This window comes from Necator americanus, chromosome II, assembly GCF_031761385.1.
Source record: "Necator americanus strain Aroian chromosome II, whole genome shotgun sequence".
In the NCBI taxonomy this organism is placed as follows: Eukaryota; Metazoa; Nematoda; class Chromadorea; order Rhabditida; family Ancylostomatidae; genus Necator; species Necator americanus.
Genome location: NC_087372.1, coordinates 15,805,497 through 15,818,934, shown reverse-complemented (window position 1 = coordinate 15,818,934; position 13,438 = coordinate 15,805,497). Strand labels below are relative to the sequence as shown.

The following is a 13,438-nucleotide window of genomic DNA, read 5'->3' as shown; positions in this document are numbered from 1 at the left end:
AATCATCTAATTGAACGACTGACAGCTTCGTCACCTTTTTTGGATGCGTATTCGAAGGCGGTGTTCACCTGAACTGCTAATAAAGCTCTGCGAATCACGAGATCGCAAGCAAACACTCGCGGGTTGTATTCACATCCTTCATGTGTACATATGTTATAGAGTGGAGCAGAGGAAACGAAGAACGATTGCGAACGAAGGATGAAAAAAGCCTTCACCACTAACTTCAACGGCGATTCCATCCTAGAGAACTTGTCTCTAGTCTCATCCTAGTGAATTCCTGATACTTACTCGAATCTGCTAAGTACTAGTTGTTTACTGTGGCTTAGCCTATCGGTAATGTACCACTATTAGTAGCATTTTAAACGGTGTCACGATTCTTTTTTGAGATTTCAGAGGACAGAATTGTCGTGTGGTATAGAGAGTAGTTATCTACGGCCACCCTAAAAAATTCTTCTTTTGTTCAACGTCTGCGATATGTCTTGCTATGATAAGGATTAACGCTACCACGAACGCCTGGTAGCGAAAAGGGAAGGGGTGTGATGGACTGTCATCGTATGTATAGCGGTGGTCTGAAGCACTCAGGATCACAATGTGTTCACAACCTTACCTTATATCCTTATTCCAGAGAAGAACTTATTCCGTCTTAAGTGCAGTAGCTCAGCAACAAACGTTTCGTTAGAGTGAAGTAATTGACCACGTCAATTACTTCACTCTAACTAAACCTTTGCTGCCTCGGGAAATGGGCGGAGCCATTTTTTTCCAACTGAGAGTTTTTCCTAGATGCTCTTATAAATTCTGAAGCGATTCTTCCTTTTCGTTCAGAGAATTCTTTTGGAAATCAATCCACTACTTTTCAGGAAAGAAATGAAATTCTGAAGTCAATGGAATAGCTTTTGTTAAGAACTCTCGAAGAGTAGCTCCCCCTAAACATCACAAACATCAAAAGCAGAAACGAAAGCTCTTGGATCGTCTGATGGCTTTCCCTTACGCGTTCCACACTTATCTTCTATCCAGACCTAATTTCAGAGAAGTCATGGTTCCTTCAATACCTCTATATTCTTGGTTAAATTGCTCTGCACAAATAAAATAAAATTCTAAAAAACAGGGAAAATCATTTACTCCCTTCTTTCTTTCTTTCTTCTTTCTTTTTTCATCCACTTCTTCTTTATCGGAACGACTTGACTTATGCAGAAACCTGTGGGTAGAAATGAAAATTCTACTCTGCACAGCCATTCTGCAGAGACGTCGTAGTTGGTTGGATCCAAGAAAAGAAGAGTCCGAAAAAAGTCTTCTCACGATAATGCCATATTCCACTCCGATTGTTGCAGCGGCACTATTTTTTCCCTTTTGACACCTGGCAGAGATAAGGCAAAATGTTCTACAGTTGCGTGAATTGTAACAGCTTTGTAAGGGAATGAGAGGACTAAATGCAACGACTCCCTCCTCTACAATTCCACACGTGAACCAGACGAAAAGTAGGCGAAATCAAGAATCAGGAACCAATAACGGATGTTCCTTTTAGGAAACAAAAATGGGTGTATACATAACAAAAATGTGGGGAAGTTGTTATGTAACACCACGGAATGTACACGAAAGCTTGCATCCACTGGTACATTTCCACGGATTACATCAGTAAAATGAAAACGAACAAAAGATGTACCTAGAACTTCTTGATCTTCTTCTAGATTCTTTCGTCTGCGCTACAGAAACGAAAATTGGACCCCTTGACAACGCAAACTACTGATGATAACAATCAAATTTAAAAAAATCAGAATTTAATTTTTAATTTTTTAGAATTTTTAATTTTAATTTTTTCCAGCTAAATGCAATGTGCCTCTTTCGCTTCCATTCAATGTATGAACTCAGTCAATTCACGAAGATAATAGAAATCTCGAGTTAACAGATGAATGGTACAAAAATTAGTTCTGCCCACTTTCATTGAATGGACCGGTTTCCGATCTATCGATCGGTTGGTGACGAACTTTGTGACACAACTTGGGATGTTGTGGAAATACAAAAAATAGGAAGAGATGAAGAGGATTTTCAGATATCACCAATGAAAGTTAATAACCCCTAAAAATTTCGAGAGGGACGATCGATGGGAGATAACGCTGAAGATAATATTGAGACTGTAACAGACTAATATGTAGAACAGCATCCGAAATGAAGGTATATGAAATGTCAATCAAGACGAATTTACAGCACTATTTTCCACCGTCAGATTACATTAGTATCTATGATTTCGATTTATTTTATTAGGGGGTGCAAGTGCACTCAGAAATAAACTCTCATGAACCATATATAAACAACCAAGAGAGGAGGATTACGAAGAGCTGTTCAAGCTTTTCTGAAACCTCACAGTACGAAAAGAAGGCTGAGAACTCTTTTCTCAACTCACAATACAAAGTGAGCGAACTTTCAAAGTACAATGGGACTACTTCTAGAGACATTTTTCTAGAGAATTTCAGCACTTCTCCCACGGTCCGCGAGAATTCTCTTGAAATATTCTGTCATAGAGAAGGAAGTGCAAACAATAGAGCTGAATCTGGTTGAATTAATGGTTTTGCTAGCTATCAACAATGTATTTATTTTATCTACAAAATCTCTAAAAGGACCTATATCCAAAGAGTTCCACGGTTTAAGATTTCCATCGGCGAAATGGTAACGATACATTGGACGATACATTGGAATACACGAGATGCGCAAGCGTAGACTTTTTTGTAAGAAAAAAATCAGCGACCAAAACATGGTTATCGTTATAAAACGGACAATTCCGGCATCACTCCTTCCTTTTCTCCAGAAAACTGGAAAATTCCCCAGAGTGCACGTTTTCTCTCAACGTAAACACTGTCAACAGTAATTAATTGCTTAGCTTTAACTGCTCAGTTTAATCCGTCTAAAATTGCAGTAAGGAAACTCTGTCCACTCTGACGCAGATCTGGCTTTACGCACTGTCTCGAAAAATAAGTAATTGCTTTCCAGAATGACTGATTCAATGGCTTTCTTGAAGGATAATAACGTTTGCATCCGTGACCGGTTCCTGACCAGCGTTCGATGTCGTGCGATTACTGGAAACGGAAAGCTCATTTGGAGTTCGCTCGAATTGCACTTAATCTATAAGTGGTACACACGTTGCTGGCGCCAATTCTCTGGGAAATTTTCTCGCTGCTTACTTGCGCCTCCGTGATACGAGGGGAAGAGTTACTACAGAACTTTCCTTTCTTTCTTCTTTCATTTCCACAAATGCACAAATCATGCGCAAATCAAAAATGTCGTGCGGTAAAAGTGAATTTTCACTTCTTTATTACAGTCACTACCTGAATGGTTGATTTCAAATAAGAATTTTAACGGAGTTTAAAAAGCAGGAGAAGCTAGAGTTAATTCGATAGCCAACGTTTCTTTACGAATTAATAAACCACGAGTGTCGCCTCCGCCAAAAACAATCAAGGTGGCAGATCCAAAAAAGAAACAATTCTAGTGTTGCTCCAAGAGTTCAATTGTTTACGAATTTAACGAGAAATCTGCCATTCGGATAAAAAAGTACCACCTTCGTTCTCTGGAAGGTCAATAGAGAGTGAAGGAGCTTTCAAGGAGCACTTTCACAGTGCTACGACTATAAGTACCGTGTGCCGTCAAACATTCCTCTGAAAAAAAGTTTGCCAGTAAGGCTCATGAGCTGCCGCATGGGAAAATATGGCAGTTGGGCGAACTAGAAAGAACACATAAAGCGACGCTACAAGACACCTAGGGATACCCATAAAGTCAAAGAATTGTTCCCTGAGGACTCGCCAATCGGCGGAACAAATCCGTGGAGGTGAAGTTTTAGATTCGTGGCCTTTTTTGCTCTCATCCGAACAGTTGAAGTACACGCCCGCAGCCGGGTATTCTGAAATTGGTAAACGCGAAGCTTTCTAACCGTCCGATCGTTGTCACTTCTTCACCACACGTGTATTTCTTGAGCCGCTGCGCCAGCGCTTTTACCCTGCTTAAATTCCCAAAGCATCACATAGCGTAGGTGTATTTATTGATTCCCATTTTTAAAGTGAACAGAAAATTAAACGTATCTTCCACAAAACTAGGCTGCTGTCTAAAGACGAACCGACATTTTGCCTGCGTAGCGACAACACAAATCCCTTGTTTGGTCAACTCATTGTATACGCAACAACAACAGTAAGTACCATAATAATAATAATTGGCGGAAATAATAATAATTGAAGGAAATTATTTATGACACAACCTAATAGAAAGTGATGTGCGTGTAACACATTTTGTCTTGTTCTTCGAGACTGGAAAAGAACGGATGAGTGAGCGGATTAATTAACTGTTTAATTAATGGGAATGAAACAGAAAGTAAAGAGGGATTTCTCTGGCAGCTTCGAAAAGTGTCTCTAAATATCTGGGGAGGAGAAGTGTAAATGGAAGAAACTATGATTTCGAGTGTTTCTTTGAACATTAGTAACTGTTTTAAGAGGAAAACACCGAAACACAAAGCGAACCCTTACAGAAAACCTCTTTGAAGGGCATGTGTGCACTATTCATTTTAGCAATCTTAATTCTACAATTTTTCAATGTGACCTTGTACAAAAGTTATGGTAACAATACAAACAATGTTCATCGCCAAAAATTAAGAATTTTTCTTGTTATCTGACCTTAGCTGTGTTCTTGAAGATAAAGACGGTCTGAAAAATTCAGAAGTTCACCTAGCATATAGCGGTTTACGGCGGAGCAGATTTTTCTTCACATTTTATTTCCAGGTTGACAGCCAAGGTCAAACTGATCCAATTGCGAAAAGCAGCAGCGCCTCAATTCTTCCTTTTCTTTTTTCACCTACTGAAGAAGCGATTTGAAAGGAATTTGGTTACTGGAAAAGGAACTGCTAACGATTCTTCGCCGAACTAGATCAAACGCTGAGTGAATCACATTCGCTCGGTAAAATGATTAAGAACAAGAACGAATAATTGCATTCTGATGCATCCTGTGCTACTATTAATTGCCCTTAATTCCAAAATTACAGTCTAACGCCGGCGAACGGCAGTCATTTATGAGAAGGAATTTCGGGAATTAGCTAATAGTCTAAGACTGCAACTGCACGAGCAACACAGCAGCGCTTCTTCATGTGTTTGATTAGTTAAGGAGAACTGTTTGCTGCTATTTGCGACCAAACCACAAAACATTTGGATTTGCCTCCTATTCCGCAAATTAAGTGGAATATCCTGTACTTATTGCGTATCACAACACACCAGATAGGTTCAGCACTTTCCCACAACGGTTTTCATGCGCGTAATTCAGTCCTACTATCTCCTTCACTGCCCTTATGATCTTTCCTCAGCATGACTTATGAAAATGTGACAGCAGATAAAGAAATCACGCGGCGAACATGTTTGTATTCATCCTTTTAGCAATGGGCACGTTTATCCAATAGAGGATTAAAGGCATCACTCCACGAATCTGAGGTGGTACGGATTTCAGGTGGAGTATTGGTATACGGGATGGGAGACTATGGAGAGGGGGGTGATTCCGTCCATTTCTTCCTAATTGCCGTAAAAAACGGCCCGGAAGATACGGCTTCAGGCGTTCTGGCGCACTATTTTCTACAAGGAGTTCGACTGGAGCGCGCCAGCCTTGTGCGGCGCCGCATCTTCCGGGCCGTTTTTTACGGCAATTAGCAAGAAATGGACGGAATCACCCTCCTCTCCATATCTCCCATCCCGTTTACGAATACTCCACCTGAAATCTGCACCACCTCAGATTCGTGGGGTGATGCCTTTAACAGAACATAGAACGAAATGAAGTACGAAACATAGAACGAAATAAAGTGTACGCTCTAAGCTCACAAGAATGAAATATCTGCTGGAAAAGGATTAAGATCAAATTGGATTTCCGTCAGGAATCCATCCATGAATAACAGAAATGAGTGCTTATCTAACGACTTTATGCAGTTCGTAACACTCTGTGAGCTGTAGGATGGTTTTACATGCAGTTACTTAACTCTACCCAGATATGAGTACTAAAGGTACTGCTGGAGTGTATAATTCGCCTTGGGCGGCAATGATGTAGAACCGCGTGGTTGACCAGCGCACTGGTCGATGAGGCAGGTCGGTTTGTTTTTTTTCAATGGAAGTCCTTGCGTGATGTATTTGGAACGATATCGGGATTTGGCAAGGAGAGAGAGGAGATTGACGAGATAGGCAGAGTATCAAAAATCCTCCATGCATTTCCACCTCTTTGATAAAGACGAGGTTGTCGAAACGTCAAACCATCAATGAAATTTTACCCAAACTTCGTTTACGGAACAAGAGAAACTTATTAACGAAGTGCTATGGGACTGGGAGTTTGTGCTCGGAATCCAACCAAGCAATAGCGGATGTCAGGTTTTAGAAAGAAGTCAACGACGGTTTTGTTTCCAGCTTAGTCATTCTCCCAGGGTTGCGTTATGTATGCTATGGTTAGTGATCAAAGCTATTTTCCACTTCTAATTACATTACGGAAACGTTTTTTAGATTTAAAACCTATCCGATTTAGTTAAAGCACAAAGCAACAGGCTAGCTTTTGTGGAAGTAGACTGATCTAGCAGTGAATTATGTACCAAAAGCACAGATATTAGTCCCCTTTTGATTAAACACAATCTTCAATTTTTGGGTGAATAAATGAAAATTCAACACAATTCATAGGTTCTTCCAAAAACCAATCCTTACACAATGACACAGAACAATAATGAAGCATCCTTTTATGCGACAGATGCTCTTGCGAAGTAAACAATTTAAGACAGTCATGACTAGGAATAAAATACTGTCGAGATATAGCGGATATAGCGCAGAATATCGAAGGGCTCCAGAAAATCTCGCGCAAAAATCAAAAAGGTGGTCTTTCTGGGATGCTGTGTCTTACATTCTTCATTGACCAGTGGATATTTGAAATTTTTCTGGCGATCAGTGAAGAAGACACGAAAAGAATTCCGATGTTGGCAGGACGTTCAGACTACTCTTGTATTAACTACATATTTAGGAACCTTAGTCGACTTACGCGTTTGAGTCACGTCTGACTTACGGTGCAAGCAACTGCGCCAACGCATTAGCGTTTACACTCTTCGCTGAGGCGTATTGTCTTCGAACTTAATTCTGTCCAAGCTTTTCGATGTACAGCAAATGCTCGCTAGTCCATCCATTCGTCAGTGTCCATACGCTGCGAGATCTGACATTCCGCATGAGCTGCCTGCCGACAACGAGTGACAAGAGTCTTCTCAGAGATCGACAATCCCAGGCAGTTCAGCGTCACAACACGATGCCAAAGGTCTGATGTGTCCTTCAGGTGTTTGATGTATTTGGGTTGGGGTTTGGAGGTTTGCTGGCCAACGACCCCTTGTTGCGAATTCCGCCATAGAACTTTGAATGTAAAACATCGTACCTCGCCCTTATTCAGACCATATACTAAAATGCTTGAATGCATCTAGTACAAGCAAGATCATTGCGAGGAGGTAGCAATCAGAGCAGTATACGCGGTCCCCAATTCGTTCATAAACCAGGAACGATTAATTTGAAGTTGAACGCGCGATCGCACTCTCATACGGATTGATCAACGCTGCGCGCTTTATCCCATTTCATTCATAAAAGTTACCTCGCGGCTATGGTTACCAGTGGCAGTTATGCATAACTCTATTTTATTTAATTCTGCAGGTAATAGTGGTCATATTTTAAAAGAGGCAGCATCAAACCCTATTTCACCGTACGTATGGTATAGTATCCCTTAGTTCAGTGGGAGCCTAATTTCTTGGCTATTGCCTAGTCAAAACTACCTTAAGCTTGCTACGGTCGCATTGCGCCTAAGTGGCTACATCAGTCGAAGAGGCGCGCTGGAGCTAGCGAATCCGGTCAAGAGATGGGGAAGGAGAGAGGAGGATGTGCGCTTGCTAGTCATCGCTGCAGGCGAACTGCAGACTCAGAGTGAGTCAGTCACACCGCGATCGCAATCGCTGGCTCCACCACACCGCAGCCCCTTACGGAAATATATCTCTGTGCTTCTAAGATATGCAAGGAGATTAGGGGAAACGATCTAATCGTTCTCCGTGCTACGAAATCAGCTTCGGACGACAGTATCGAACAGCTTTCACTTTATGAGCTTATTTAGATGCTCACTCTACTCGAACACAGTGTGTCCATTCCGCTTTTACACGGAGTCTTTCTCAGAGGAGTTCCACGTGATACGACATTTCCTGATTTCCTACAATCATCCTCTGTATACGGTCATGCGTGTCGCTTGGAGGGTGATTGTACCGCGCTGGTCACACTCACTGTCATCCTTAGTTGGGTCAAAAGGACATGAAGCTCGATACAGTTGTGTAAGCGGCTGCGCTTGAGGTCGCACCGTGGAGCTAGCGGCAGGCATCGAGATGGCAAGTGCAGTGATGAGTGGTATTGTCATAGCAGATCTCCTCCGACCCTAACCTCTACGCTTCACAGCACTGCTTCGAAACGCCGCAAATGCACCAGAATTTATATTGTTTTGTTTCAACTATACCGGCTGTCGCTTGAGGGTTACCAGTGACATTTTTATACTCACACCATTCTCAAGGTTCGATCGCTGTGAACACCGCTTTTTTTTCTTGAGAATTAGGCAGAATAGAACCCTTTCTGAACCGTCGTCGATATTAAATTCTCGAGAGGGACGTTGGAAGCACAATCCTCAGCTAAGCACCAACTGGATATCGCCACTTGATAGGTTAAGTTTGTGGACGATGTAGTCCTTCACAGTCCCGCAGAAGTCAGTTGGTACTGGCATTTTGGTTTCGCTGAGAAGTGCTGAGAAATAACGAAGAGGACTGCTTTTGTTATTCATTGGCTTTGCGATACTAACGCCCTAAAAGTCTCTGATTTTGACGTTTTTGTAGATGAAAATCAACTCGGTTGCACTGATGTCGCCACACACCATCAAATCTTTTGGAGAAGGGCTCCTAGGTTGCGCCTACGGCTATTCCTCAAAAAAGCTGTCAATGATTTTGTGCGTTCTTGGTCACTTCAGTGTTGAAGACTTTATCATCATCATCTCAGCGTCTTAGATGAGGCCCATTTGAAAAAAAAATCGAGGAGCTACTTGCATTTTCTACCGATCCTTTCCTGATCTTTGAGTAGTTGTCTTATGAGGAAACTCTTATGATAACTCTTGAGTCCCGGCTCGTTACGGATCATCATCTGAAGAGATTTCCGACGAATTGCCAGCCCTTGAGCCATTTTGTTGAGGTTGGTTCCGTCATTATTTTGATTCCTTTTTTCAACGACTCCTGGCATTTCTGGTGCGTTGACAGTCTTTGTGCAGTCCAGTTGTTTGATAATCTTTCGAAAAGGTTCGAAGCATCTTCGACCTACCGCCACGCGAACGATCCTTTCTCGATAGGAAGAAACCTGCATTGACTCTAAAACAGTTGGAGTTATAGCATTTCATCCCCTCCTGAAAGTAATGGTAGAAGAACGCCTTGTTCCTTCATTCCGTTTACCACACACAACGTAGCCGGCTATCCTTTATCCTTGATACACGATACACAAATACAATTAGAGGGTTGAAAGTATAAGTGGGCCACCACGTGCAACGTCGCCCACTTGGGTGTCCTTCGGGCGCATTGACTGATGCGGTGCTACCGCTCCGAACGGCTCTGCAGCTCGGCGTTGCATGCGGCTACTCCCGCACAAATCGCTGTGGGTCCACGCACGCCTTCTCAGCCGCTTATGCTTGGGAACTCCCGCTGAGTCCCTAAGGGAGCTCTGAGTCCCAGCGACGACCTCCTCTCCAATATGAACCGCCCCCACTTTGGGGAAAATACTCTCGGAGACGTTATAGTCTCGCCGTGGTCGCAGTGGACTAGTCGAACCGACTGACGGGGTCCCTGACTGCGAGCGAGCCCCTTATACAGAGTAATTCCCTGCGTTATGTCATGGAGCTGCCGTGCACGTGACTGGCGCGCACATGGCTGCCCAATACAATTCGAATTCAAACTCGTGAAATCGAAAGAACAGCATTATGGAACGGCTAACTAGGGTAACAGCATGAAACAAACATACATAACTTTCTATACAAACCAATACACGACAGTTTTTTGTTATGGAACTGCATGAATAAGACTAATTTCGTCAACGCGTCAAAGACAGCAAACGCGTGAACTTCCTTTAACAAAAATGAGTCTTTTTGGTGCTTCTCTTTCCGCTCAAACAACTCAGTTTCTTCCGGCAATCCTGGACGAAGAAAACCTAGAAATGATGTGGTGCTGAGATCGTCGGCAGAGTGTAATTCATCATTCCAACAAACAGGTAAATATTGACATTTCTTCATAAGTGCTGACGCTCTTAACTCAGAGGTGACAGCATTTTTCTGCTTGTTTTAAACACCGCTTTAAAACGCGCGGTTGTGGTGCAGTCGGTAAGAAGTTCAGTTATTGCTGCAGAGAAGGTTCGAAAGCCTCTTAGTCCCAATCAAACCTTTCATCCCCCAGGAGTCGACGAATTGGTAAGAGATTCATCTAGGAGGGTAGAAACGCCGACTTGACACATCGGCTCGTCCCGCTGTTCATTGTAAGGCTGCACACGTATTCATAAATCTCAAACGATTCTGAATTGGAGTCGAACTTTAGGCGCATACTCGTAGGGATTGATCAGCGCCGTGTATTTTGTCCTTTTACCCTTCGCGAACGTCGTTTTAACTTTACGCACCTTCACATCTTGTTAGACTATTGACAGAGAATACTGAGATGGGTTAGAATAGGCAGTCATACTTTTGATTACTTTTTTCACTTCCAAAACGTTGAAAACGACGCCATATGTTTGGACATAATATAGCAGTCAATTTTTGATTAAGATAGGCAGAGTATTTCACTCACGAGAAGTCAAGTGTTTCCTTGACTTCCCATCAGAATATATACATCAGAATGACACATAATATCAGCCCACATTCATCATTTCTTTGAGATACGATTCAGCTTCTAGGTAAACCAGGATTCAGTGACTACCTCGGCCGCAAAATGGTCGAAAATGTGCACCCAACACTTTTTGTTGCGTCGTGGAGACATTTGCATTTGCAAGCGAAGGTCGTAAGAAGCACAACACAGCGATACTCATATCCGTGCACGTTCCACCCGGCTCCAGGTCTTTCCAAGTTTTTTTAGCTGTGTTGTAAATCTAAGTTTTGCTAAGCATCTGAATAGCTTATGTTTGAATTAGGTTCCAGAAATCCATTCCAGGACCTGAACATATACGTCACAAAGACAAGGAATCTTAGTGAAACTAGCCTTTGGGAATCCTAAGAGATCCAAAATACACTAGTTTTTTGTTCATATATTCGTTGCATTTTAAATGACCGCAAAAATAACGTGTCTTAGTATAACTACCATTAATGAAACAGCATACGCAAGGAAATAATCCTCCCATTGAATTTCTCTGAATGAAAAAAAAAATGTTCAGTTCAGGTTACCTAATTCATAACTTTCGCTATTGCACCCAAAGTGCAACACAATGTGTTACTCACTAATTAAGTATTATTGGAATAATCCTGCGGAAACAAATCACCTGCAATTCACCGGCATGACTGCATGAAAAGACGTCTCGGGTTTCGCTACACCTACAAATGTCCAGAACTTTCAGCCTCTGGAGTTTTTTAGCAGAATGCTAGTACTCTAAATAAACACTTTTAAAATCGACAACCTCCCTCCACTCCTCGAAAGCCATCCGTGCGTATCGGTCCCGATCGGGCAGCGACAAGCCAACCGAGGGACTTTTGATCAGTTGCGTTGCTCGCTTCGACTCAATGACTCCGCTAAAAGTTCCGGGCGAATCGAGGCGCGCTTCCGGCGGTGCCTTTTCCGCTTTCCCCCTCAGAAACACACCACCATAGATTGGCCATTATTACACTAGTCGATGCAAACAACACAAGGGTCCTCTCTGAATCAGTTCTTCTCCTGAAATCCCTGGCAGCGCACTACAGACGATTTTTGCGGTCTGTGGAATCTTCGGTTTATTGTCCGAGGGGAAGAAAGGGAAGTCTAGGCCAATTCTCGGGGGAGTCGGGTATCGCTTGCCATTACATCGCTCTTCGATCGAATTCTAAGTCAAGTTCTTCATCCTCCGATTCATGCAGCTCAGTTGTTTCGGTTGCCCGGGCACAGCTATGTGAGCGAGAAATCCGTGAAAACCCACCCACCGTCGCATTATATGTGAGCATGAAGGGCCTAAGAAAAAAAATCGTCAAGATCATTTTCTGGATTGTCCATTTTTCGCGATTTCAACGTAATGTAGTCTTTTATTTCTTTCGTTTACACTGAATGAGAAAATACCGTTGACTGATAATTGATCCCGATCCCTTCCAGTATGCTCAATCACTTTCAGTTAATTCGATTTTCTACTTTTTTGCAGTATATATCAACTTTTACGTATCTGTTAATACTCTGCACGACTGATCGCTCTGTCTTTCTTCTTTATAGTCTGAAGTGATCCAAAGACACATTTGGCGCTCCGCATTCACGAAAGAATGGGCTCCATGATTTCAGGTGTACGCTCTTGAGAAAACAATGCTCGTTCAGTGAAACGGGAAGCCCATCACATCCTCGTCCACTCTTCCACCAACGTTGTGACAGCTGATTATTGTTGGCGATGTCTTTTAGTGATGTTCTTGAGGTTGCAAAGTTCTCTCCTTTGCTTTCTTTGCTTTTTTCACACATTCGAAAAAACCTGTCCGAGATGCTGAAACGAAGCGTCGTGCACTTGCGCTTCAATTTCCTCAAACATTCTGCTAAAAGAAAAAAAAAACCATCGGGTTCTTTTTCACGGAACAAATTTCTACTCTTTCGGTTGTATTGAGTCAGTTTCGAGCGTCTTTCTCAGATTTTTTTGGGGACCCGCGGCCGCCGCTTATTAACAAAAATATGCAGTCGTGTTTCCCTTATCACCTGCTATTGTCGCTATCGTCCTGACAATCCCGTCTTGCCCCTGATCCAATATTATCCATTTTCCTGTTGAAAGCGTTTATATTCTTCTACATTTTTTGATCTTCATTGTTTGTTAAAGGCATTTCCGCAATTCTAAAATCATCTTGAAGTTACACTGGACTACTTACTTTTTCGCGGCAATTTGATACAACATTTCTTCTGATACGATTCACAACATTTTCAGGATTACTCCCCGCATAGGAAGCAAAAAGCAGAGTTTTGTAAAAACTGTAGGGAAACATGCTGTTAGTTTTCGTTTCAGGCGCTAATTTTGTTTGAAAGCAAGACGATCGTTCTTAGCCTCGTTGATGAGTGAAGGAGGAAATTAGAGTAGTTTCAGTTTCCGTATGTATTCATCAATAAAACAAACGCTGGATAGCTTACTTATTCGTGGCAGATTGAGTCGAAGAAAGTGTTCGCAAGAATTTTCGATGTTGAATTTTTCCTCTAGCAGGAACGTTTGTAGAAACTGAAAAT

The 13,438-nt window shown here is 42.2% G+C and overlaps 1 protein-coding gene across 2 annotated transcripts; it reads right to left on the bottom strand.

Moving 5' to 3' along the window:
• Positions 1-7,152: 7,152 nt before the first annotated feature.
• On the bottom strand, positions 7,153-8,418 carry RB195_017982 (uncharacterized protein; the record flags this gene model as incomplete). 2 transcript variants are annotated; one of them, XM_064185202.1, is made up of 2 exons in its annotated part: positions 7,153-7,427; positions 8,289-8,418. In XM_064185202.1, the coding sequence occupies 2 exons, from the start codon at positions 8,416-8,418 to the stop codon at positions 7,153-7,155; spliced, it is 405 nt and encodes a 134-aa protein (XP_064041082.1). The 2 variants fall into 2 exon arrangements, with proteins under 2 accessions (XP_064041082.1, XP_064041083.1); XM_064185201.1 differs by having other exon boundaries at positions 8,289-8,382.
• Positions 8,419-13,438: the final 5,020 nt, after the last annotated feature.